Raw genomic sequence first — 23202 nt, 5'->3', positions numbered from 1 at the left:
CTGTCATTTGGTAAAAGGCAGGGTAAAGAGACCTTCACTCCTAGTTTATCTCCAGTGAACTTCCATTCGCAGGACTTCAGAACAAGGCCATATATGGGAACAAGGTCGCGGTAACTTGGTGTGTTCTGATGCAGTTCATAAAACAAATTCCCAAACGTGTGTTTTTCAGCCAAGCTTCTGGCTATAGTGAGCTTAGTATATGCAACAAAAGGGATGTCCCACACTGACAGGGGCAAAAATACTAAGTATTAGAACATTTCTAGTATATTTTCATTCTGAAAATGTGTTAATATAAAATGTTTAAGAATGCCGCATAATTAGGTTTCCCTCACAGGAGCTGCAAACACTTAGATTCAGAAATCAGAGTCACTTAAACAAAAGTTTCTTTCTAAAAAACTGAATGAGAACGTCACGACTCGGTCACCTCGGCCTGGAGCGTCCTTGGCTGTCTGCCTCCCTCCCTTGCCCCACGAGCACACGTGCATTCAGGGGTGTGCCCCCTCCAGGTGACTTCCTTTGTTAGAGGAAAACAGCAGAGCAAACAGATGGACCAAACGCCATTTGTTCTCCAAGCCGGTGGTCCTCATGCTCGACCCAGCACAGCTGTATGCAAACTGCAAAACCCACGTGGGAAAGGCAAAGAATAGATAAAGAAAAACACGATTCTGCTTCAGCTAGTTACTGAAATAAGAAATCCTTTCTAGTCCAAAAGAACTTAATGATGGTCTTCGTGGAGGAATGGAGAGCATTAGCCTGCCATAAACTGGTTGCATGGGTATCTGTGTGGATTTTTCTGGGTGGGAATTAGGAAAAAAAGCATCCTTCCACCTCCCTCCTACTTCGGCGTCCCTGCAGGAAGTGGAGCTGAGTTTTAGAACACACGCCTCCCAGGGCTCTGGAACCACCTTCAGTCTAATTCAGCAGAAGCTTCCAGAACACTGTGGCAAGGAGCTGCTCCTGACCTGCATTCTGCGCAAGAGGGGGAAACCCGCCCACAGAACCAGGATGCCTCTGAGTCCCGAACAGAGAGGGTCTGCCTCTTTTAAAACTTGGGCCCAGGGTGCACGGGTGGATTTGTTTCCTGCACTGCACAGAGTTCTAGCAGCTGTTGGGACAGATGCCCCAGGGGCCATGTGCAGGAGGGGAGGCCAGGGAGGGAGCCCCCCACTCCCGGTCCTGCTGCTGAGCACCAGCCAGGCTGCACTGCCTGCTCCCCTGCCCCTGCAGGGAAAGCTGGCTCCACACACCCCTGCAACAGGTCCTTGGGGAGGCCACGTGTGTTCGGCACTAAGTGGCCAGCAGCAGGCAGCATGCCCCTGGGCTTGACTTTGTCACGAGTTCGTTTCTACCTCTACCAAGCACCTCGCGCCACCAGGAAGCAGACACCTCCTCAGGGACTCAGCCTGAGCCGGGCCAAACGGTCAGGGTCCTGTGCGCTCCCAGGGCCGCTCCCGAAGCAGCCACTGGCCTTTGGGGTTCTCGGTCTCGATGTAGTCCTCCCCCAGAGACGTCGGGGGCTCCAGGGCAAAGAGCTCTGTGTTCCATTCCACGTCTTCCCCCGAGGAGTTGAAGCGGATCTGTGGGGTGCTCCCCAGGCTGGCAGGGAGGAGTGAGAGAGAGGGCTTTACGTTCAGCATGGCAGGTGGGGACCCTTTGGTTTTGAAGGGTGAGGTCCCTGGAGCGTGGCCTGGGTCCGCCAGAGCACAACAGCATTCACTGCTCTGAGTGCACACAGGGACCAGGGGCCAGAGATGGGGTCCGGGTTGGGACAGCAGGATCTGGAGGGAGAAAGGCCAAGAGCTGGTGGAAGATGAGGCCAGCCACCCAGAAGCCGTCCATCCGGCCGCCCAGCACCTTGCCGAGGCAGGGCATCTAATCAGGTTGTTGCTGGGTCCCTCCTGGTGCTAGGCCCTCTGCAATCCCAGACTCCCCTTAACTCTCTGTGGTACGCAGTGTGCCTGGGACTCGGCGAAACAGTGAAGAGGGTGGCAGCCAGCATGGGGGCTAAGAGGGAAAGGGGGGCAGTTCCAGAGCTGAGGGCACATTTCGGATGATCGGCAGCGAGCCAGGTAGGGTCTGTGCAGAGACTGTTCACAATGTTTCTAAGATCTCCCTGCTAAAAATTACACACGAATAATTTTGGCAGGTCAGACAGGGGCTCAAGGCCCCATAAGAACCACGCAGCCTGGGGGACATGCAAACACCCTGCTTATGCCTTGGCCCAAGCACTTACTCTCTTTTGCAGGGTTTGGGCTTAAATTTCAAGGTGCTGAACACCCCTTGCACAGCTTTGGGCAAGTAGATGGGGTGCCTCTCAAGTCTCCTCTGGGCGCCGACGGTCCTGCGCTCCGCGCTGCTCTGAGGCTGGACGTGCGCGGCCATGTCCTCGGAGTGCCGGCGCGGCGCCCGCAGGATCCAGTTGGAGTGCAAGCCGTGCTCCCGGGAGCTGGTGGCCACTGGAAGGGAAAAGCAGGGCTGGGGGGAGGACTCGCCACGGGGAGGGGCAGAAGGCCAGGCGGGGCGATCCCGTCTGGGAGCCCGCAGGTGCCCAGGACGGACAGAGCGCGCAGCGGGCGGCCTGGCTCTGCAGCAGGGGGCACAGGGCCACGGGAAATCACGTGCACAGCACAAACGAAGACTTAGAGCTACACGCACCGGCCTGGGGGAAGGGGCACCACGCACTGCAAACTGTGAAGTGAAAAGCCCAGAACTGCAAAGTGATCCTGGCTTTGTTTTAAAAGATCACGTGCATCTGTGTGTGTGTTTTGAACCGTGTTGAGAGGACAGATCGAAGCGCTGACGGTCACCATGTCTGGGTGCAGGTGCTCAAGTCTTTTCCTTTACTTTCCTCCTAATGTTTGGTGGGTTGTTCAGTTCACTCAAGTTTCAATGAACTTACGTTACTGTTGTGTTCAGAGAAAAAACATAAATTCACTCTCATTAAAAAATAACTGTGACGATGGCACTTGGGTCCTCAGGGCACTTTGCTGAGCCCTCCCCGAGGCCCTGGGTTTGGGCCGAGAGGGTTGGATGGTGCTGGGGCCGCACCCTGCCTTGGCTCAGCAAGCAACCCAGGGAGGTTTGTGTCAAATGCGGGGCTCGCAGCGGGGACGGCACAACAGCGGCCCAAGGAGGAGAACAGGTCAAGCGCCGGGCCCGGCTTGCAGAGGAGTTTCCCGTGGGTCAGGGTGTGGGGCCCCATAGGGCCCACCCGTAAGTCCAGCCTCCCCCAGCCAACCACCCACCCCTGGCACGTGCTCACCGTCGAAGTCCACATCGTGTTTGTCCACATCCAGGTCCGCAATGACGGCGTCGAGGACGGCGATGGCCTCCGCTGCGTCTGCGCTCAGAGGCGAGGATCCCTTGGGGGCTGCTCTCTGCTGGAGGGACAGGAAGAGAGAGAGGCTCTGGGGCCGGCCTCTGGGTGCCCCACACGAGCATGCCATACCCCAGTAGAACCAGGGCTCCCGAAACTGAATGTGTGTGCAGTCAGGCCCAGGGGTGGTCCTGAAGCCCGTGGGAGGCAGGCAGGTTCTGCAGACCTGCAGCACCACCGGTTGGCAGATCTCCCGCTGCCTTGGGGTGGGAGGGACAAGGGTGGTGAGCAGCCGTCACTGACCCCAGGCCAACCTCATCTGTCTTTGGCCTGGTCCCTCGCCGGTAAACACCCAAGTTAGTGACATGATGAGACACTCGCAGCAGGACAGAGGACGCGGTACGACAGAAATGCCCCGCAAGTCTTGTTATACCTAACGTGGCTCAGTGTGGGCTCAGGTCATGGAATAACCTGCCGTGAAATTAGGGTGCAGTGTGAAAAGCATGGGGAATAATAAAATATAGAGTAAAAAACATCTAATGAGTGCCCAGCTAGGGTGGGCTCTGCCCGGACATCATCTTCACCAGCTCAGGCACTGCCGCTACCTTCACAACAGCCCACGGATACCATAGACATCACAGCCCACAAAACAGCCACAGACACCATGGCCACGGGCACCATGGCCCATGGATGCCACAGAAGGTTGGCACTTGGTGGCATCAATGGAGAACTCACAATGAAGGCACCGAGTCACCACGTGAATGAATGAACAGCTCTCTGAGGAATTCAGGAAATGGGAGCTCCCGGAGGAAAACAGGACAATATGTGGTAAGTTGGGCTTTTCTGACCGTGTGTGAAGGTCTTTCATTTTATGTGGACCTTTTGAAAGCAGGGTGGTATTAAAATAAATATGGTTAAGTTACAGACTGTCTGTTGGGAAATAACAGGATGACATCCCTATGTATGTATAGGATTTGGGTGACATGTAGGCATTTTGTACTACTAAAAACGTTTCTAAATGCAGGGCTGTCTCCCTTTGATACCTGTAAGGATCTGTCTTAAAGGAAATACTGAAGTCAACATACACCTGAACCCTTTCTGTTAAAAGTGAAAACTATACTCCGTAGCTTTCCCTCCCCCTCCAAAGAGCCCCTGAGGTGAGGGGGGTGAGTAGAAGCTCCAGGCACAATGAGAGATGGGGTGGGGGGGTGTTTCTGGCAGCGGGGAAGCAGGGCAGAGGGGTGACCGATGTAACAGAGCAGAGGGCCTGCCCGAGCCCCTCGGGTCGGTGCGACAGCTGACAAGAGGGACAATTTGACACTGAGGAACTGGGAACTCTCCGACGTGGCAACACTAGGCACACCAAGGTTTGGGAGTGAATGTGGGTCCAGAAAACCACAGGGCTGGTGGGAAGGCCGTGTGAGCACAGCAGGCCAGGCCCCCGGGCATCGCCCTGCAGGCAGATGACCCCTGCAGATGCCCCAAGGCCCACCTCACATTCCTATCCTCTGTGCTTTTTCCCGTTGGCCCTGCCTCGATGGCCCGTCTGGCTGCCCCCTGTTCATCCATCTCGACGCGGCCGGGACAGCGCCGTCTCCAGGAGGGCCACCCTCTCCTGGGCTGCTTCCGTGCCCCTGAGTACCCCGCGGTCCTCAGGACTCTGGGAGTGGGTGCAGGAAACCTCATCTGACTGCAGCAGGAGGGCAGCTGTCCGCAGGCTACTCCAGCAGGAAGGTGGGGGCTCACTCCCGTCCTGATGAGGGAGGGCGTTTTCCACGTAGGAATTTATCTCCTGCTTTAGGAAAGCCGAGGAAGACCTGTCCCTGCCCAGCAGCCACACGCCCCCCACCACCTGCCTCCAGGGCAGCCTCCACCCTCCCAGACTCTTGCCCTTCCTAGTGAGCTTCTGTCGCAAACAATCCTGCTCCAATTCCCTCCTCATGCCTTCCCTTTCTCTCTGCAGACTTGCCTGTGTTTGCCCTGATTTGCTTGTCCTGAATCGCCATTCCGCTGCTATTCCCAAATGAACTCATTTTGCTAGTAAAATAGCTACTTTATTTTTAAGGTGGCCTGTACCTAACCTAATTCTACTATGACACATATCATTTTAACGGTTTTTGGGGGAATGTGGAAGAGACAGAAACAACTGGAGAAGCCACACAACTTGGACAGAGCCCCAGGAGTAGCATGATTGTTGTTTAATAGGAGGGCCAGGGCCACAGGTTTCAGCATTTCAAACTCATTTCCACATGGAGGGCAGGTCTCTAGGTTGCTATGGCAACTGCCATCAGTGTTTGACTTAATGCGAGGGTCTCAGTATGTAGGACAGCAGTCAAATTTCAATTTCACAGAAACAATAAATAATTTTTTAGTATATATAGCAGATATTGCATGGACTTAATTATACTCAAAAATACCCATCATTTATCTGAAACTCAAATTTAAATAGGCATCTCTTATTTTACCTGGCAACCCAAATATACACATATGCAAATATATAGGAAAAAATGGTTAAAAATATATATACCTAAACACTTCAGGGATTATCTTTGGATGGTAGGATTCTAAGTTATTTTTTCATATTTCTTATACTTCTCTGTGTTTTATAAATTTCATCTAATGAACAAATATAACTTTATCATCAGAAAAAAGTGTGTTTTTGATGATGACCTCTGATCCATTATGAATTGGGATGTTTTAATTATTAGGATATGATCTCATTTAAATACACTCAAACAATATTCTACTGTATTAAAAACAAAAGACAATTTTCCACTCACTGAAGCCCAGGGACTATTCCTTTTCCAGATCTTCCACCAAACTTTGTAAGTTTCCTCACATTATTGGTTAATTGAACATCTACTGTGTGGAGCCATGCTAAAGGTTGTAAATAAAAAAATAAATAAGACATGGTGTCTGCACTCAGTGACCTCATGGCCAATAGCAGAAATAGCAATGATGGACAATTAGTGTGCTGGCTGCTGAGTTGTGAGTAATGAGTGCTGGGTGCCGAGTGATGGGTGTTGAGTACTGAGTGCTGGGCTCTGAGTACTGGGTGCTGAGTGCATAGGCAGAAGGGAAATCCACTGTGTTAGATCACAGATGTGAGAAATGGCTTTCTGGGGAAGTGCTTTCTCTGTTGTCTTAAAAGATAAGAAGTTAGCTAGGTGAATGGTGTGTGGCGGAGAGGAAAAGGGGAAGACCAAGTATTGTTTCTAGGCTGAGCACATACATGCCTGGAAGATAGATTGGGGAATGTAATCACCCACCTGTAGTCTGACCTAGAGGGGCCATAGGGATTATGTGCTTGCTTACCAATCATCATTATGTCATGTGTCATCTTGCGGCGAGTTCTGCCAAGCATGATGGAACAGTCTCTGCAGCTCAGAGTGAATTATTACTGCCTTTCAACTCTGCAAACCAGATATAGGCCACGTGATAGAGACCCCCCACTAACTGATGCTTGGAGGAAATCTGCATTGTAGTATCAGTGTGTTTACAGAACATCTCCCCAGAAGACCTGAAAAATAATTCCCAGGGTGAAAAAGATCCAGAACCCATTTCTCATCCCATATGCAATTTGTACGCCAGTCACTTGGCATCTTTGTAGATGAATTGGATGCAGATCCTCCTGCCATCAGGAGAAAGAATCTTCTATTTGCTGTCGAATGGTCTTATTTCATGAACCAGCACTGGATGTCCTCAACAGAAAACTGAGGCTGAAAGCTGACTATTGTCAGAATAAAACTACTTTAAATGAAAATCAGTCACTTAGGCAGGTGTTCTCCAGAATTCCATTGGTTCTTTTTACAACATTCTTGTAGCAGGTGCATTTCTTTAGTCAGGATAGTGGGGCACAGGACGCAGGGGAGGGCTGAACATTTGGCAGCTGGTCCATCCAGGCAGACACGTCAGGAATCCAAACTGCTCAGAAATAGATGATCCCCAGGAGAACTAATGAAGTTTCTTTTGACTGTGGTAGGTGACCAGTGACCCTGGCCTTGGAAAATATCCAGCCTAAACCACCTGGGGATTGTCACACGGGGCACTGCAGCCAACCCAGACTATGCCCCAGGGCAGGCCCAGAGTCTGTGGTCGGCCGCCCCAAGGCTCTTCTCTGGTGCCCACCCGGGACAGGGTCGACTTATGTGGCCTGGTTCTCATAAGAGATGCTAATCATTCACCTACTCGTCTGGGCTTAAGAGTGTGGGCATCTGCCGTCATGAGGACCCCAAATACTGATACTCTGGTCAGAGTCAAAGCATAATCTCAAATTTTCCTCTTTGCTTCAAATCAAAATCCAAACTGATCAGCCATATAAAGGAAGTTTTGACACATACTAACAAGGGGGAACCTTGAAAACATTATGGTTAGTGAAAGAAGCCATTCACAGAAGGGCATATACCATGTGATTCCATTATCTGAGGTTCCTAAAATAGGCAAATTCATAGAGACAGAAGTAGAATAAAGGTTATGAGGATAGGGATAGGGATTTAATGGAGACAGACTTTCTGGGATGAGGGATAAGTTCTGGAAATGGACAGCAATGGGCTATGCAACATTATCAATGTGCTTAATGCCAGTGTATGGTACATTTAAAATGGTCAAAATGGTAAGTTCAAAAATTCTTAAGTATTTTACTTAAAAAGACTTTTTTATTTTAAGAAATAAAGAAATAATTGTCAAACCTTTTATGAAAAACATTCTCCTGGTTGCCAAATGAAGTGTTTTTGGAACCTCTGTGACCTCTTAAGGACTTTGTCTTCTAAGATACTACTAGTATGCTTCCATAAAGACTTCTAAACTTATATTAATTAGGGCTTAATAGTCCTTAGGATGAATTCCTACAAGTTTATATAAATGATCATTTGGAACATTTCCTGGAAGCCTATTATTTTCTGACGATTAGCAATAAGAAAGGTGTCAGTCACACATTTTTCTTTAAAGGAAATCTCTATAAAATCATTCAAAGAAAAGCTCTCAATTTTTTAAGAATTTACTACCTGTGATACACTTCATTACCTGTAATCTGGGGACACTAAAAAGCCCCCATTTAAGGAGCTATGAGGTGCCGTGTTGAGCATGACAATCACTGTTAGGTTTTTTCTGCCACCAAAGGAAATAAAAGCATACCAAGCTGAAATGGGTGATGGAAATGTTCTGAAATTAGATGGAAAATGTTAAACAAAATGAAAAGACACCTAATAACTTGGAGAAAATATTTTTCACATATGGCGGACGATGTGCTGACATCCTTAGTGTAAGGAGAGCCCACGTAAGTGAGTCTTTAACAGAGCAAATTTATAAAGACATGAAAGGGCAATCCATTCAACTAGAAGTTTTCTCTAATGAACTCTGAATATACTAAAAACCACTCAATTATATACTTGAAAGGGTGACTTTAAGGGTATGTGAATTAAAGCTGTTGTTTTTTTTTTAAACCAAGCTGAGAGAAGTGATGTTTATGAGAAGTGGATGAAGAGAAGTAAAATAGCCCAAAGCCCCCCACCCGCACCCCCACGCCCAGCAGCCTGCAGAAATTAACCAGGGAATTTGGTGGGGGGAGAAACACTGAGGCCCAGGCGGGTGGCCCAGACGAGACCCCAAAGCGACTGCGGAGGGAGCTCTTAGCGTTCCAGGAGGCTGGCTCCAGCAGAAAAAAAGATCGCATTGACACAACAGGTCAGCTTGTCAAGTTTTCACAGGCTATTCCTGGGGTGCGTCAGATTTTGACAAGGTATTTGGAAGGGTGGCAGCCCATCCGTGCCTCTGGCAACTTCGTTCTCCACTGGGTGCACAAGGAACCGTCAGAAGTTGGGTGGCTGTGTCCCCAGCTGGGTGAGGCCAAGCCCTAGGGATTCGAAAGCGGGTCAATCAGTCATTCAAGGTGAGTGCGGCTTGTGCGGCCTGCAGGGCACTCTGGGGAGACAGCCAGGATGTGGGACAGACAGACCTGCTCAGAACCCCTTCGCGGCCAGCCATCAGGACAACGATGGATGGGAATTCAAGACAAAACAGCCTCAAAACCGAGGCGTTAAAGAAAACTAAGAAATAAATGCAGGAACGAACGACTACCCGCATTGGGGACCCCACCGGGCCCTGGCCACTGGGCCTCCGTTGCACTTCTGTGAGCGGGCATCTCCCACCTTCCCTCCTGGCACCGCTGGCAGGTCCCAAGGAAGATGACCGCACAAAGCCTAAACGTGTCACCGATGACATGAATGCGCCATCTCTTCCACGAAGTCCTGCTGGGTCTGCCCGGCAGAGCTGTCAGGCCACCTCCTGAGTCAGGGACTCTCCGTGGGGCTGTGCCAGGGTCCCCAGGATACACGACAGCGCGCGGCCCCCGGGAACCTGCGGGGCGGCGTCGCCAGCACTCACCTGCGGGTCCCGGGCGGCAGCTCCCGCGGAGGGTCTGCAGGGCGAGGGGCTGCCGCGGGGGCCCCAGAGCGGCTTCCTCCACGCGCGCAGCGCCCCCAGGTCCGGCCGGCAGCCCAGGCCCAGGGCCATGCCGCCCGCTGCTCCCCGCTGCTCCCCGCTGCTCCCCGCCTCCCCGCGCGGCGCCCGGGAGCTGCGGCCTCCGCCAACCTCGGCTCGGTCTGTGACCCTGCGGCGGCCGCGCCACCCGATCCGCCGCGAGCAGAGGCGCCAACGCCCAGCCTCCCGGACCCGGCGCCCTCGCGGCGACACCCACATCCAGGGACCGAGCCCGCGCCGCCGCTGTCCCTGCGGCCCCGCGCGGTGCCCACGGGTGGGGCCCCCTGGTTGACGCAAGCCTCCCCTGGGCAGGCGGCCGGGTCCCCGAGCCCGGCCCCACGGTGAAGTCTTACTCGGCAAGGACGCACCCGGCAGACGCTGCGCAGCTCCTGGTAGACGCAGCCCCCGAGCGGGGCCAGGGGAGCCGGGCCGTGGAGGGGAGGCCGCAGCCCCGGTGCGCGGCGCCCCGAGCGCCCTGGAGGCCTTGGCGGCGCGGGACCGCGGCCCCCAGTGCACCCGGGAGGGTGGGACGTGCGGCCCAGCTGTGCGCACGGAGCCAGGGGCCGTCGGGGGGCGCGGGTGGAGCGCAGACCCGCTCCCGGGCTCGAGCACCTTCCCATTGACACACACCACTTGCACAGACTGTTACAAGCGTGGTCACACCAAAGACAAAATAAGTAAGTAGACGAGTTACAGTCAGACACAAACCGTTTTCAGGAGCTCATTTGAGCCCATCAGCATCTCAGGGATGCCCCCTCGAGGACTTCCTCAGGCCAGTGCAGCCCAACCACATCCATTTTCCTGCAGCCGGCTGCACCCCGAGAGCTAAGTGCAGGCCGGGTGCAGAGACGGTCCCCAGAAACTGTACGTGAAATGTTGTCGAATGCATGTATGTTCGCTGATCTTGCTTTCGGGAGAGAGAGAGAGATTCAGAGGTCTGTGATAAAAAATAATTTTAATGTTTGTATACTGCATCAGAAAGGTAACCAGGCTTTTAAAAATGTAGCTGTGAAAGGACATAAGTGCGTCAGTGTTGAGCGCGCGCCTCTGTGCCCAGATGGGGCGGGAGAAGGGGCAGCATCCCTGCCCCTCGCCTGGCCCTGCCACGCCAGCCCTGCTGTGGACTGGGCAGGAGCCAGGTGCCCTTGGAGCTGATTCCTCATGTGGCACAGATCAGACCTGCCCTCCGTGTAGGTGACCTGAGTCTCAGGGCTTGCCCAGGACCCCGAGGATCGGCATAAGGTGACTCAGTACCACACAGCTCGCTTTATTCCAGTTTCTCAGACTCAAAGGGCAGAATCGCAGGGCAGTGGCAGAGCCGCTGTCAGCTGGGGCTGCACCGATGCTCACAGCCGGGGGCAGGGCAGGCTGGCAGGCAAGAATGCCAGTGTGGGCCTCACAGGCCTGCCACCTGCCAGCTTACTCAGGGCTTTGGTGTTCTCATCTTCAAAAGCAGAGATTCCCTATTATATAGAGTTCTTGTAATTATTAAACGGGATGATATAGGGAGAGCCCTGAATGTAGCATATCTGCTCAGTCAGAAGTGACAATTATTACTTTTATGATAATATACAAATACAATTACCACCACTTCTATTTTGTATTTCCTGGCACACAACTGTCAAACCATTGTCCCCACCAACTATTTTGTATCCAAGCCTCTTATCCTTCAGTATCTGCAGAGATCGCAGGCTCACGTGGACCAGTCTTTGTAACAATCAGCTTAGAAAGCGTTAGTTTAGCTGCCCTGAATAGGCTGAGTTTCCCCGAGATGCTAGTCATTCTGAACAGCCCACCTGTGTAGAGCCTACACGATGGGGCATTCCACCCCTTGCCAGCACCAAGTCACTTCCCTGTCACGCAGCTGGGCACATGGATGTGGTGTAACCTGAGATGGTCTCAGTGGGACACACATGTCAAGGCAGTTGCTTCCTCAGTCCTGCCAGGCTGCAACCACACCTCCTCAAAGAATCCTGAGTCACAGAAGACAATCTGCACGCTCATCCTGTATCTATAAACCCCCTTGGCGGTGCCCCCAGCAGGAAAGTGACTCTGGGTTCGCATTTCCCAGAAGGCAGGTGAATGAAGGAGGGGAAGCAGAGGAGAGATCAAATTGTCTGTGTTGAATGTTTAATGAAGGGTAAGATTACAAATTAATCAGCACGTATCCCATGTCACATCGGTGCATTTGCACAGCGTGTTGGAACATTTCACTTTCTGGTTGTGCTATGAACTACAAGGAAAAGGATTTCCTTAGAGATCCGCCTCCCTGGCTGGACACAGGGCCCTGCACCTCCAGCCCTTGGCCCAGTGAGGCACAGCCCTCCAGGGCAGGCTACCCTGCAGCCCCTGGGCTTGGCCCTCCACATGTGGGGACCTAGATGGAGTAACACATGACTTCATCATCCCCTGCTACTTTAACGTGCTCGGAAATCCCTAAAATCATGCCAGTAGCAAACACCCAGTCCCTCGAGGTTCGTAAGACTAAAAGCGTCATGGTGCCGGAGTGCTGCACCCACTCCTTCCCCGAGAAGGCACAGCCTCTTGGGGACAGCTGCTGATTGGGAGGCAGAATGGGCAGATCCTGGGAAGGTGGGGTTAACTCAGCTGAGCCAAGGTTGGGGGCGAGTAATGAGAGGCTGGGTGGGACAGTAAAGGTGACAGCAGATGGTAAAAGGGCCCTTGGAGGCCAGGTAAACGCTGCTGGATTTGATTCAACTGAACACTCTTCAGCAGTGCTGGGAGCCTGTGAGGCATATGCCTGCCTGTACGTTAGAAAAGCGCCCTCTCTGGGCTCGCTTGGTGGGGTGCCCTGGTGCAGTGCACAACCTGTGTAACCTTGTATGATAGACCCAACTGGCTAAGAACTTAAAGCAGAAGATGGGGCAAACAGGACTGTGAGAAAATTCTATTAAGACTAAGAAAAGTCTGTGCTTTGTTTATGTCTTCATGTGTATAAACCATCCCAACACTGTGGTGTCATCCCTGGTGCCATGTTCCTCTGCTGTGTTCATAAGTCAGACCACAGGGGCAGCTCCAGTTAAAGGGGTGTGGTGGGACCAGACAAGGGCGTGAGTGCTAGAAGCCAGGGCTCTTCAGGGTCACAGTCGGTCAGCGAGTGGCTGGCCAGGTAGATGGGTGACGATCTCCTTGGAGGACCTCCAGGGAACAGATTTTTCTTTTTAAGGATAATTTTCAAACTATCCATATTTGCTCCAGGGTGTATTACATAGGCCAAACAGTTCATCTCTCTAAGTACATTGAGCAAGGATTACTAGCAAAATAGATTACATTACCAAAGCCAACTGTCATAATCCCTATAGGATTAGGTCTTGTTTTCCCCAAAATATAAAAAGAATGGGGATAATTAGGAGTGAAATTATAATGCTTGGAAAGATAGATTCTGGGGCACAGTCTTCTTAACTATTTCCGTAATGACGTACAGCAGCATGTGTCTGGACTCTCAGCAAAAAAACAGTCTTCTTGTGAATGCAAACGTTTGCATGACTGTCAGCAGAAAAACTGGGCGACTTCCCCAAGCCGGCAGGAAGGCGGGCCTCGGGGGCCAGTGCTGGGGGGCTGCGAGGAGATGAAATACTCGCTGTCCACGTTTTTCATCTTCTCTGAAACTCATCTCTTCCCACCATTTCTCTTCCCCATCTTCTCCTCTCCCCTCCCGCCGCTTCCTCCCCAGGTGGAGGTATCATATTATTCAGAGTACCAGCGGGCGTCCTTACTGACGATAATGTGGACCGAAGTCTTTCTCACCTGCGCTCCAGGGTGGATGCCAGGTAACCCGAGGCTCCGGAGGGCAGGGGTCTGTCTCTTGCTCGCTGCTGCGTCCACACTGGGATGCGGCAGGGGCTCGATAACGTGTGTGAATGGGTGACTCGACTCTTCTGTGATCATCTAAAGTCATCATCTGAATATCCATGGAAGGAGAGGTGCCCTGCAGCCAGCAGAAGGTTTTTGTTTGGGGGATGCCATGCCCTACATCTGACACCCTGTTCCCACCATTCGAAGCCACCATTCTCTGACTGAGAGGTCCTTAGAAAGCACCAGATTCAGACGGACTTTGAAAAGCTGGGTTGTCTCCGTATCTGTCGCCTACTGTGACCGTGGCAGAGTCCGGTTTCTTCTTCAGTAAAATGCCAATCGGGATAAACCCTGCGCTCTCCCGCCCCGTCCAGGGACAATTTTAAGGATTCCCAGGCCACATAGGCTGTGGCAGGCAGCTGAGCTCAGAGCTGAGGGGTCCCAGGGGCTCAGAGTTGACTGGAGAGAGGCAGCAAAGGACTCAACCAGGCCGACCCAGAGCTCAGAGAGCTCAGGTGCACAGGAAGTGCGCATCGCTGCCAACTGCATTCCTCCCTGGGGGTCGAGCAGTTAAAGTGAATAAGGTAACATTTAGTTAAATAAATGTAAAAAGTTAAAGTAAAATAAGGTAACATTTATCACTGGTTGGGAAGACTTGGAGAAAAAATAATACCCAGTATTGCAAGGCTGGGAGAGTTTAAGGGAAAGAAGATCCTCAAATACCCTATTAGAAGGAGTCCCCACTGGAGTTATGTTCACGGGGGTAGTTCAGAAACATATCAAAAACCCTTAAAATCATGCATCACTGTGATCCAGCCATTCCACTTCTAGTAACTTATCCTTAAATAATAATAATAACAATAAATCATGGATGTGCACAAATATATGGCCGTAAATTTCCTACAACTGAGAATTAGCTAAATAAGTCATCCTATGATGGAACACAGCACAGTTATCTTAAAACGATGCCCTAGAACAACAGTTTAAGATATGAAAGGATGTTCACAATGCAGCAGGTGGAAAGTACAAGGTGAGATAGCGTGTGCAGTGCACCCCCTTCTGTGTGCCGCAAAGAAACATCGCATGTGCATTTTTTTGTTAAGTACAAATGTGTTGCTTTTAAGTCACGTAGAGAAAGAATACTTTAGTACATAAGTATATTAAAGAAAAATGGACATCAGGAAATACTGTGTGAAATACCAAATGCAGTTGAATATATATTTATGTACATATTTATATAAAGAATACATATCAGAAATATGATCAGAAAGTGAAGGCAATTCTAAACTTTAAAAAAAAACACAACTTTACAAGCTGTCGTCGTGTTGTAAAAAGCTAGTTCTGCAGTTTTGTGCTTTAATTAGGTCCTGCTCACTGCAGACAGGTTTTACCGAGACACCAAGCAGAGGTTATCAACTCCACAGAACGATCCATGATGCATCTGACTTCCAGACCAGTCCTAAAATTGGACATTATCCTTGGGACCTTGTGGATGTCTGTTCTGATCACTCCTTTTTTCAGCTCTGCTCTTGCTTCTGATCATTTTTAAAGCGATTTTTAGGAAAACCCATTTTGATCCTCACCGACCTTGCGTGGCTCAGCTCACTGTCATCTAGAGTCAACACGAGGAAGCAGGCACTGTATTCAGCAAATGGCCCTGGGGAGGAAGGAGGGCCTGTTTCAGCCTGTTTGGTTCAGGGCCGTCTCTCCCTCTTTCATCCCCACTCTTGAATCTTCCCCGGAGCCGCAACCCCCCTCCTAGCCACCCTGCACCACTTACCCCTGCGTTCTATCCCTCAGCCTGGGCTACTTCGCCGTGTCACCAGCAGCCCCCAGGCCCATTGGCTTCTTACACAGATTTCGCCCTCAGTCCCACTGCAAGCCCATTGCAGGCTGGCAGGGGTCTCGGCTCGCTAGTCTCTCCCGCACCCAGGCTGACAGAGTCCGTCCAAACAGGGCCTGGGGAAGAGAGCCTGGTGAAAGGGGCATTGTTCCCAAACCTTCTCAGTGCAAGTGACACACTTCACTTCTGCTCACACCCCCTGGGCCAAAGCAAGTCACTGCCTCCCCAGCTGGGGTCAGACAGTCCTACAGGTGCCTGGAGGGCAGCTAGACCGTGTGTGTGCAGCCCAACAACCTCAGTGCATCTGAGTGTGCACTTACACCTCCAGTCTCCCTTATAGTGTGATGCGTGCACACCCGCAGGGCAGAATCAACCCTTCTGCGTGGTTGAATCCGCTCCCGCATCCCGGTGCCTGGCACACAGAGAGCGCTTAGTGTTTGTGGAAGACGGAATCACTCGCTTGTCTCACGCGAAGAGGAAGCCTATCTAGGAAGCTGGGGCTAAGGGGTGTGTTGTATTGTCAGTGGCCGACTTGTTAATATTTGGGGCGATCATCCTCAGGGGGTCATGGGGGCCAGACCAGACACAGGGATGGTGGAGGTTTCCAGGCTTCTCTGCAAGCACCAGGTTTGGTGGAAGATTTCCCAGAGATCCTTGAGAATTGTAGCGGTTTCCCCCCCAAACTTCAGAGAAGTACCCACTTAGGCGTTTCAGGCTGCCCTTCCAGCTGTTTCCGTGACCTTCCACTGCCTCCACGTCCCCGTTCTTCTCACGTCACGTAAGCCCTGGTTCCTATGCTAAGCCTCTGTTCCCGTAACACATAGAGTGGCTTTAATGCAGGATCTTCCTTTATTTTTCCCAAAAGTTAAACGGGAACTTTTCCTTTCCGTCATAGCCAAAGGAACCTGTCGCTTTTCCTCGGTGGGACGACCCTCCGTGTAAGATTCGCTCCTCTTGTCCTCCTGGCATCTGCTGGGAAAGGGCGAAAGGATTGTTCAGACTCTGGGGAGGACCTGCCGGCCGCCTGCACCCCCCATTCCGTGGCAGCCTCTCTCCAGGACAGAGGTGCAGTCCTATCTGTGACGATACATTAGGGGCAGGGGCAGAGGGAGGCAGGCAGCCTTTCAAGGTTCGCAAGAAGGCTGGCAGCCGTGCGGGGGCCCAGTCCATCCTGGCCTGTGCTTGCAGTGTTTTCTGACTGAATTCTCAGCCCTCTGGCCTGCCCCTCCCAGCAAAGCGGGTTACTCCCCTCTTCTGGGGATCTGAGCGAAGCTGCTCCTGTGCATGGAACTCGGATGCCCGGCTGGACTGAGGTTTGCTGGGCGCAGACTGCGCTGTGCGAGAAGGCGTCTCTTGTCCCCAGGCCCTTCAGCTCCCTTCGAGTGAAGATGGCTGGCTATTCAATGCTGCAGCTCCGCAGCGGGGCAGGGCCCTCACATCCCTGCGACAGTGCTGGGTGCCCAGCATGCTCACCGAAGGTGAACGCTGGGAATTCCCAGGTTCAGCAGGAATCTCAGTGCCTGGGCTTGGTCAGGTCACCTCGGTGGCCGGCCTGCCTTTAATCAGTCAACAGATATTTACGGAGGCCGCTCTGTGCTCATCGCTGTCCTGGGCCCTATGGGGGTTTTGCCTTCTCTGTCTCCAGTTTTCCGCTGTCAGTCCTTAAATAAATACAACCACGTGAGCAGCTTCCATCTGCCGAGCGTGTTAGGTGCGGCTGAGCGTGCGAGTCTGCCAGTGTCCAGCAGAGGGCAGCACGTTCACACAGTCACCGGCTCTGGGCGGCGTGGACGCGGCAAGGACATCCGGGCCGCGGGCAAAAACCAGAGCAAGAGGAACCCTGTCCAGACTGCTAAGTGTGTCCAAATTCCACGTGTGTGTATGTGCATGAGTGGATGGAGCTACAAGGGTATTTCACATCGTGTGAGTTGCAGCAGAGGCGTGGTCATCATTGTGCACCTGCCAAATACCAGAAATTGTGCTTCTTGCTTTATTTAATTTTATTTTAATAAGGAATTATTTGTAACTCGTCCTTTACATGAGAAGCAGTACCAATGAAACGAATTTGTCTTACCAATTAAATAAAATAAGCATGTCCCTCAAATCTTGTTTACTGCCATTTAACTGGCACATAAAGTATCCTTTATGTTAGCAACACAATAAAAAAACAGAGTAATTGCATTCAGGCAAATCTCTCTTTTATTGATCTGGTGATGAGAGAGGAGTGCAGGGGGGGATATTCAAATTACTTCTTAAGGCATTCCTGAATTGAGCTACAAATTTAAAACGCATTAACTTCTGGTCCACTTGTTGAATTGTCCACATACACCCAGGGTTCTGTGATGGTTTATTTGCAAACCCTAATGTATTTGCAAGTGGGAGGCACTGTGAAAAAGGGGGCCGGCCCTTCACAAGGTCCCAAACAGTGACGGGAGAGGGTTGGCGCACTGTCCCGGCCTGGGAAGCAGCCTCCCGGGGCACAGCAGGTCGCGAGGAGAGGCGTGGAGGGCCAAGCAGCTCCAGCCCAGGACGGTTGGTTTTTTGGATGGACACAGACCAAGACCGCCTGACAGTTGTGACAAAGGAGGACTTGAGCAGGGGGCAAGTGCCAGGCATCTGAGGAATTTTAAAAGACGCCACGGGAGGAAAAGGCTGCAGGGAAATTGCAGACGCAGCGTGAAGGACTAACGACCACCTGTTTCAGAGCTGCAGCCTGGTGTGGGGCGGCACCCAGGCCATTTCGCCTCATCCTGACAACAGCAGTGAGACGGACAGGAGCTCCTTGGGATGCGGCGCAGAGGCCTCCGCGACGTGGTCCACAGCTGCTTCTGCAGCCTCCTGACTCACACAGGGAGCCCCCGGACCCTTGTCGTGGCCCACGTCCCGCCCCACAGCAAAACCCAACGAGAGCGGGGCTCCTTGGGGCACCGCAGGAGGAGTGTGTGCGCGCCTGGCCTCGGTCACCTCCGGAGGCCCAGCGCGCCCGGGAAGCGGACTTGAGCGCACGGAGCGGCGGGGGCGCGCGGGGCAACGGGGACGCGGGGGGACGCAGGGAGCGGCGGGGATGCGCGGGGAGCCGCGGGGACGCGGGCTGATGCCCAGTGGGCAACGGCGATGCGGGCGCAGCAGGGGCGCGGGGAGCGGCGGGGACGCGGGGCGCGGAGGGGACGCGGGGGGGCCTTCCGGTGTCTGGCGAAGCCCCGACCGTCCTCCCGGGGCCCCACCGCTCGGGCTCCACAGCGCGCCACCCTGCGGACGGGTCAGGATCCCAGAAAACCGGAGGAGCTACTTGTGTGCTGCAAACACGGGGACTGTAATTCAGCGGCCGCTTCCGGGCCGTGGAAGATTCTGGAAGGAGGCGCCCGGCTGGTGAGCCAGAGGTTTTAGTGGCAGCGGCTGGACAGACAGAGGGGGCCAGTGTGACAGGAGCCCGCAGGGCCCCGGCCAGGAGCAGAGGCGCGACCACCAGCGGGGTCCTGCTGCCGCCCCGGCCTGGGGGCCAGCCCCCCACCCGCCGCACGGCTGGGCTCCCGCCTGCCTGCCTCCTCTCCGCGTGGTCCTGGGCTCCCGGACATGTGCGCCCTCCCGCACCTCACGCCCCTGCGCCCCCATAAAAGGCTCCAGGAAAGCAGATGCGCTTACGGTAAACGGAATGAGCAAGTGGAAATGAAACAGCCTGTTGGACCCCCGGGGCTCCCTTACAGCCGCTCTCGGTCACACTGCCACCGGCCCTGGACACCGCAGGGGGGCAGCAGGAAACGCGCCCGGGGCCCAGCAGAGGGGGTCTTCGCAGACTTTCCCCCACCGGGCCTCCAGCCCTCGGACTCGGGCGCCCCAGCCCCTCGGGCACACCGCGTGGCAGGCTGTCCACCAGACACAGGCCCTGCCCCCGGGTAACAGTGGACGCAGAGCCGTTCAGGAGGTCGTGGAGACCCCTGAGGAGCCGGGGGAGCATGTGGAGCATGGTGATGGAGGACACAGGGAACCCCACCGAGGGGCGCCATCGCAGGCAAGAGCCGAGCCCAGAGGCGGGTGGCCCTGGGAGGGGCCAGGGGACCCCCACGGATGGACGCCGGCCTGCCGGATTCACCGGGCCCCGCAGGGTGTGGGACGCCTGCCAGGGACGAGGTCTGCAGCGTTCGAGGAGGAAGGAAATGGCTTCCCTCCGCCACATGGTGCGGCTCCCGGCCTACAGACAGCAGTCCACCCTGCGGGGCCTTGGAAAGAGAGTGAGACCTCCCCTCGTCTGCCACAGGTTCCCTGCAGGCCGAGGCACCAAGGACCCCAATAGGTGTGACCCGAGCCGGGGTCTGACCGGCCAGCCCTGACTGTCCCCCAGCTGGCACCGCCACGCTGTGCGGCCCAGTGCAGAGGCTCCAGGTTTCCAGAATCTTCCAGGGCCCAGGCTCCTCTGCAGGCTGACTGCTCCTGACCGGGACCAGGCTTCCCTTGCTCTGGAGAGCAGCGCCTTCCGCGGGACGGGGGCACCTTCCATGCCACTCAGAGGAAGCCTCTCCTCCTGCAGAGGAAGGCAACGCCATTGAGGTTCAGAACTTCTGCAGGGGCTGCTCAGAAAGCACCGTGTGAACGACCCACTCTGCTAATTCCGCTCAATAACTGCGGTGGTGGCCCCGCGTTTTCCCACCAGATGGGGTCCTGGACCTCTGCAGCTTGCAGTTCATCATCTGGTTTGGCTCTGAAGGCTGCTCAGAATTTTTCTTCAAAGCAAAGAGAGAACTGCTTTCGTGGGAAGTGGTCATAGGCTGACTCTGGAGGGGCCCTTGGAAATCTGGTTTCATCTGTTTCTTACTTCATAAGCAAATGTGACGAGGATGGTGTCTGCTGAGGAGCCTGGCCAGCCCCGACTACGGACGGGCTGCAGCAGACCGGCTGGAAGGCGGTTCCAGCAAGAGCCCCTGCGGAAAATGCTCTGTCCGGCTCTGCTGCCCAAGGTGGGCCAGAGGCATTAACGCCAATCAGGCTGAGAAAAACCCTTTGGCCTGGTCACTGTCATTAGTTTCTGGGTCAGTGGCAGCCTGGTTCTGGCTAATCAACTCCAGACCCCAAGTGCACAAATCAGGGCAGCCGTGGTAGCAAGTGTGGTGAAGGCTTTTCTGATGCTCAGGCAGTTGGCGCTCAGCATAACCAGAAGGACACGGACTCCGGCTTCACAGTCTACATTTTAGCCCAAGCAGAACTCTGCAGGAAAAAGTGCAAGAGACGCATTTTCCTATCACTTGCACATACGCAGAATCCTGACAAGCCCTCTCACACCTCTGAGCTGTAAAGTCTTCATGGGTACAAACCACCCTTAAAGATGCCTCCGTTTTGAGCTGCCTTCACGGGACTCCACAAAAGGCGCCAGCAGCCACTTGCAAGCTGATTGGGAGACAAAACGCACGACAAACTCCCGCCGTTCATGTTTATTTACTGGAAACCTGTTTGCAGGAGTCTCCCTGTTTCCCCAGGTTTGGGGTGTTTTTGGCCGGAGGCCGTTGGGGGCTTGGTCACTGAGCAAACAGCTCTGGGCACTGGCTTGGTTGCTGTGGTTCACGAGTCTCACTCAGACCTACGGCCACGGCATCACCGGTCGCTGCTGGTGACACCGAGGGGACTAGGTGGGGCTTCGCTTTCGCCTCCTGCCGAGAACCAGCTCCAGACAGTCCCTAGAAGTAAACGGGACGTCAACCACGGGAAATGGGCTCTCAGAGATGGGCTTCTCCCATGAGGGGTTCTGCAGGTTCATTGCACAACGGTGTGAATGTACTTAATGCTGCTGAACGGAACATTTAAAGATGGTTCAGATAGTGTATTTTATGTTATGCGCCTTATTGCAACTAAAAATATTAAACTTAAATTTTAAGAAAAGGAAATGTGCTTCCCTTAATATACTTCTCGGTCCTGACCACAGACTAAAGCACATATCAGCTCAAATTCTGCATAAATTACAGGCATTTTAAGAATCTTCCAAGAAGACCGAGTATACAGTGGAGACCCTGGTTCTCCAGGAAGATGCCTTGGCCACCCTAGTAAATGACACAATTGACCCACATGAGCCACCGATTGCCTAGAGACCACTCCTCATGCCAGAAGAAGGACTCACAGGGAGCCCGTGACAGCAACCATCTTGCCATCCCCACTTCTCTGCCCAGGAAGGAAGCCACAGCCCATGGAAGTGAGCTGAGCTCTTTGGTTTGGAGAAGACCTTGCCTATGGGTATGTACCTAAAATCAAAAGGTCTGCTAAGATGCCAGGAGTCAGGCATATTCTGGCTGAATGACAAATACCAAAAATGCCACCAAGCGGGCCCCAGCAAACCCAGAGCTGTGGGGTCCTCGGCTCTTCTGAGCCCTTCTGCCCTGAGCTGGGCCTACAGAGTCAAGTGTTGCCGTGGGCAGAATAATGACTCCCCCAAAAAAGGCGTCCACGTCCTGATCCCCAGAACCTGTGAGTATGTCACCTCACCCGGCAAAGGAGAAGTAAGGCTGCAGATGGAATTAACAGAGCTAGGCAGTATGAGATAGATTTTTCCAGGATCATCTGGATGGGCCCAATGTAAGGACAAGGGTCCTTAGAAGTGGACAGGGGGCAGGAGCGGAGGTCCAAGGGAGTCCGTGGGAGAGGGGCTCCACATGCCACTGCCACTGAAGAGAGGAAAGGGCCACAGCCAAGGAATGCGGGCGTCCCTGGAAGCAGGGAGACAACGAGGAAGCCGAGGGAGAGGCTGCCCCGAGGACAGCGGCGCACACAGTGTCCCAGGACACCGGAGCTGCTGGCCTGGGGAGGAAGTGGATACGAACATGGAAGCGCCTGCAGGAAATTTGCTGTGTGAAGGAGGAGCAGTTAAGGAAAAACAGATGTGGGGTTAAAAAGCATATTTTTCTTTTTCAACATGAAAGATGCGAGTGTATTTAAACGTTGATGGGAGAGACCCATGAGGGGTCGAAGGCGCAGCAGAGAGAGAGGGGCTGCCAGCCACAGGGTCATTCCTGAGAAGGAAGACTGGAGGGGCCCGGGGCCTGCGGGGAGAGGTCTTACGTTAAAGGTCGTTGCGAGTGTCGGCAAGCTCACATCAGAAACCCCACAACTGCCGGGCAGGCAGCCTTGTCGTGAGGTCAGGGAGTGCCGGAGAGAACCGGGCTGTTGGGGCTGCCTCTGCTCCCACCCACAGCATGGCTGTCTGGGCCCGAGTCTCTGCCTCCAGCCCCGGCAGCCCACCCAGCAGGGCGACCTTCTGACTCAGCAGCTCACGGTGCCTGGACACCCACAACACAGAAAAGGGGCTCCGGACCCCCAGATAGTCTGGCAGAAAAGCAGGCAGACGAGGTTGTACACCCCCAGGCTGACTCTGGGTTTGAACTTTATCTCATGGTTCTCAAACTGCCAGTTAATGCTTGGGTACCGTGGCTGAAGGGCCAGGTGCCCCTTGTATCTGTGTGTCCCTGGGGCCTGGCACTGGGGCCCTGAGCGGCTGAGGCCAGGCTCCCTGGCGAGGAGCAGGGAGCAGCAGGAGAGAGAAGTGAGGCTGGGAAGGGAGCCCAGGAGGAGGCGAGGCCCACCCTGAGGCGTTCGCCCACCCTCAGCGGGACTGCACGCAGGACCTTCCACGCTGGGCTGCGGGCAGCAGCTGTCCAGGCACTGGACCTATCAGAGACCTTTGGGGCACTTCAACCCTGAGATGCGTGACTTAACGTCTTTATGAGGTGGAGAAGCAGGTGGGGAGACAGAACTGAGAGTAAGAAGGCTGGAA

General features: G+C 53.7%; 1 protein-coding gene across 3 annotated transcripts; it reads right to left on the bottom strand.

Moving 5' to 3' along the window:
- Positions 1–1038: 1038 nt before the first annotated feature.
- Positions 1039–10466, bottom strand: C1H13orf42 (chromosome 1 C13orf42 homolog). Of its 3 annotated transcripts, none has more exons than XM_037011630.2 (4): positions 10147–10466; positions 3263–3380; positions 2234–2456; positions 1039–1596 (listed from the first exon to the last, which is right to left on the bottom strand). In XM_037011630.2, the coding sequence occupies exons 1-4, from the start codon at positions 10411–10413 to the stop codon at positions 1422–1424; spliced, it is 783 nt and encodes a 260-aa protein (XP_036867525.2). In that variant the 5' UTR covers positions 10414–10466; the 3' UTR covers positions 1039–1421. The 3 variants fall into 3 exon arrangements, with proteins under 3 accessions (XP_036867525.2, XP_036867513.2, XP_036867521.2); XM_037011618.2 differs by having other exon boundaries at positions 9698–10266; XM_037011626.2 differs by having other exon boundaries at positions 3263–3377; positions 9698–10266.
- Between the last annotated feature and the right edge of the window lie 12736 nt (positions 10467–23202).

This window comes from Manis javanica, chromosome 1 (assembly GCF_040802235.1).
Source record: "Manis javanica isolate MJ-LG chromosome 1, MJ_LKY, whole genome shotgun sequence".
Classification (NCBI taxonomy): domain Eukaryota; kingdom Metazoa; phylum Chordata; class Mammalia; order Pholidota; family Manidae; genus Manis; species Manis javanica.
Note: the sequence above shows the minus strand (reverse complement) of the source record. Positions and strands in the feature narration are given on the sequence as shown.